This window comes from Perca fluviatilis, chromosome 15 (assembly GCF_010015445.1).
Source record: "Perca fluviatilis chromosome 15, GENO_Pfluv_1.0, whole genome shotgun sequence".
Taxonomy (NCBI): Eukaryota; Metazoa; Chordata; class Actinopteri; order Perciformes; family Percidae; genus Perca; species Perca fluviatilis.
Window position 1 is genome coordinate 26,112,744 of NC_053126.1, and position 3,465 is coordinate 26,116,208.

Below are 3,465 nucleotides of genomic sequence, written 5' to 3' on the forward strand. Positions count from 1 at the left end.
ATTTCTGTATGTAGAAGTAAAGGCTACAATTACTCTTTCCTATAGTTTTATTTTTATGTACAATTTTATGTGCAATAAAGGGAAATGCCAACTTCACAATTCACCTTTACACACTAAAGCTATTCTGTATTTGAAATTCAATTCCAATATAATGCAGTTTATTGTCTTTTGAGATAGCAAAAGTGCTTCGTCATTGCAGGAGACCAGCTGTCAGCAGGTCATAAATAAGTGAAACATGAAACCTAGATTTCCATGAAGAGGTGAGTAATATATTAGAAGTTCTTTGAAGTTCTTTGGTAAAATGCAACCTCACTAGTCCGTCATGTGATCTCTGAGCTCAGTGACAGGTGGAAAGGCACTGAGTGACGTTACGTCTGTCACGTGGTCAGCCGTGGGGTATAAATACAAGGAGAGACTCTCTTCACTCCATCTCACAACCGGGAAGAAAGCCATTAGGAGTTCTTGCTTCAACAGTGTTTGAACGGAGCTTCTTTCTTCGTCCCGCTTATTACTTCTGCATTCTGGACACAAAGAACCTCTGCTACTTGAACAATACTGGAAAAGTCGACGTAAAGCTTTATTTTTGTACCGTTTTGTTAAGAAAAACAAAAGAAAACGCCAGCGAAAAATGGAGTCTCAAGTGCGTCAGAACTACCACCGCGACTGCGAGGCCGCCATCAACCGGATGGTCAACATGGAGATGTATGCCTCCTACACCTACACTTCCATGGTGAGAAACCCAACGCTTTCTTTTTTTCATAGTAACGTTACATATGCTAACGTTATGCTTCTATTGTGATTTCTTGATAGTTTATTCTCCACCCGCACTGGGTGACTGACGTTATTCGTGTTAAAAGCAGAAATGTCAAATAAATTTACGTTTTTGTTAATTGCATGTTGTGCATAGAAGTATTGCCGCATTTCAATAGTAGCTTGCTGTTTCCTTAATTTCTCGGTTGTTTATCCTGCCAGATAAGGAGTGTATTAGTCCCCACCCACCTCCATTGAGTCAAAAATGCTGTGTCATGTTTACGCTGCTTGTTTTGTTTTTAACCGCATGATAGTCCAACTCCTCTGTAGACTTTAGAAAATCCCCATGACTGATGTGCCCTGAACACAGCCTGGGTGCATAAGCATAACTACCGTTTATCACAACCTTTATTTTTAAATCATGGGTGTTGTCTGCTACAGTAATCACAGTTTTTAACCTGCCTCTCTTGTCCCTTGTCCACAGGCCTTTTACTTCTCCCGTGACGATGTGGCCCTTCCAGGCTTTGCCCACTTCTTCAAGGAGAACAGCGACGAGGAGAGGGAGCACGCCGAGAAGCTGCTGTCCTTCCAGAACAAGAGAGGAGGACGCATCTTCCTCCAGGACATCAAGGTCCGTACAGACCAGACAACTGGTCCTTCATTTAGGGTTACTCACTTGCCGCTTCTTAAATTCTAGAAGACTTTCTATTGCACGGGTTTGATACTATATTGATATCCTTCAGCTCCATGCTTGCTAAGCCTGAATTATAATTTCCTCAATAATAGGGCTGCTCGATCGGGAATCCGTCTCAATTATTTTGGACGATATTGAAATCGCAGCAATTTAACAAACTACTCATTGACCTTTGGAAATATTGCAATTATTGAATTGTATAAACTGTAAAACCGTGGAAACTGCTAGAACTGTGATTTTTCCCTTAATACTTTGCACTTGGAACTTCATTGTTCTTTTCACTTGCAAAACTTAATTTGCACTTTTTTTTTTTCTTTTTAACCCTCAACTACTCTTGTCATCGTTAGGCGCAGACATTTCAATTTAAAAACATTAATTACACAGCCCTACTCCGTCCGTAATTGCCTCCTGAGGTTATGAAAACAGAGGCTGAAGTGTAGTAGTAGTAGCGCTGGTGTAGAAACTGACTCTGGTCATTGTGCTCTGTGTACACAAGGCTTAATGTAATGACTGTTCAGTCCGCTATAATTGAATGTCTTTTCTTCTGTAGAAACCGGAGCGTGATGAGTGGGGGAGCGGGCTGGAGGCCATGCAGTGCGCCCTGCAGCTGGAGAAGAAGGTCAACCAAGCTCTGCTGGACTTGCACAAAGTGGCCAATGAACATGTAGACCCTCATGTAAGTATGAATATTATTAATGCTAATGGGTTTATAAAAGAGGGTCCTGGGTAAACTACAAACTCATGTGCTCTGGGATTTATTATGTGTAGTTAACGCTCTCTCCTCCTATCCTCAGCTTTGTGACTTCCTGGAGACTCACTACCTGAACGAGCAGGTGGAGGCCATCAAGAAGCTGGGTGACTACATTACCAACCTCACCCGCATGGACGCCCAAAACAACAAGATGGCGGAGTACCTGTTTGACAAGCACACCCTTGAGAGCAAGAGCTAAACTCCTCCTAGTCCTGAGAGCCTGGAGTGAAAATGTCAATGACACACTAAACACTGGCTTTAAACTAAACTCATTCTTCTGCTTCAGCTGTTCGGAGTGTAACCTCTAATCTTGTTAAACCTATAAGTTGATGCATTCTCATATGTTCTGTTGGTCTTGCTGTTAAATGTCAGGTGGAAAGATGGGTGTTCATCAGGTTATGGCTTTGCCCTTATCACCTATGTATAAGCCTCCTGTTGACATTCTGACTGAAGTTTCTGATCTGTTCTTAATGTGAATAAAACTTTTTGAGCTGGATTTTGGAGTCTGTCTGCATCGGTTTCATGACGGTTCACTTTATTTAATGGCTATTGACACATTGCATTAAACTTTATTTTTTTTGTTTTTCTTGGGACGCTATAATGTGACTTTTTTTGACTTGCTATACCAGGGGTGTCGCACTAAATTTCATTAAGGGCCACACTGGGAATGACAATTTCTGTAAGGGGCCAGACAAGTTGAGTTCATTGATATGCTTTCATTTGATAGTAAATTCACTTTGTCTTGCATCTCATAGCTTTCTCCCAGTTTAGTTGACAAAGTCAGCCAAAAGGTTTCATAGCCATCATAGAATTTAGCAAGTCAACCAAACTAATGGAATACAAAGTGGCTGACTCGCAGCCTGAATATTAAAACTCATTCTGGAGAGTAGTGTCTCATAACTGTATGAGAAATAGTTTCCTGACTTTTAGTGTGGTGCACAACTAGTCAGGCCAAAATCTTCTCTGAACCTAAACCAGCTTGAAAGTTGCAAGGGGCCGGATTTGGCCCCTCGGGCCTTGAGTTTGACACGTGCACTATAATGACATTTTAATGACTTTATTTTATTTTTTCCAACCTACTATACCACTTCTTTTGACATACTATACTAAGACTATTTCAACATGCTATGTTATGACATTTTCATGACTTTTTTTCAACATACCGTACTACGGTGGCCCTGAAGGTCAAAACATGAAAGCATTTCACAAAACGGCAAAAAAAAAAAATTTGGTGAGATAAAATCAGGTAAAACGTTAAATTGCTGTGCTT

The 3,465-nt window shown here is 40.8% G+C and overlaps 1 protein-coding gene across 1 annotated transcript; it reads left to right on the forward strand.

Annotated features, from left to right (window-relative positions):
* Positions 1-415: 415 nt before the first annotated feature.
* Positions 416-2,691, forward strand: LOC120575029 (ferritin, middle subunit). The gene is made up of 4 exons (XM_039825613.1): positions 416-730; positions 1,235-1,381; positions 1,995-2,120; positions 2,239-2,691. Exons 1-4 carry the CDS (start codon positions 629-631, stop codon positions 2,392-2,394), a joined length of 531 nt encoding a protein of 176 aa, XP_039681547.1. The 5' UTR covers positions 416-628; the 3' UTR covers positions 2,395-2,691.
* The last annotated feature ends 774 nt before the right edge of the window (positions 2,692-3,465 follow it).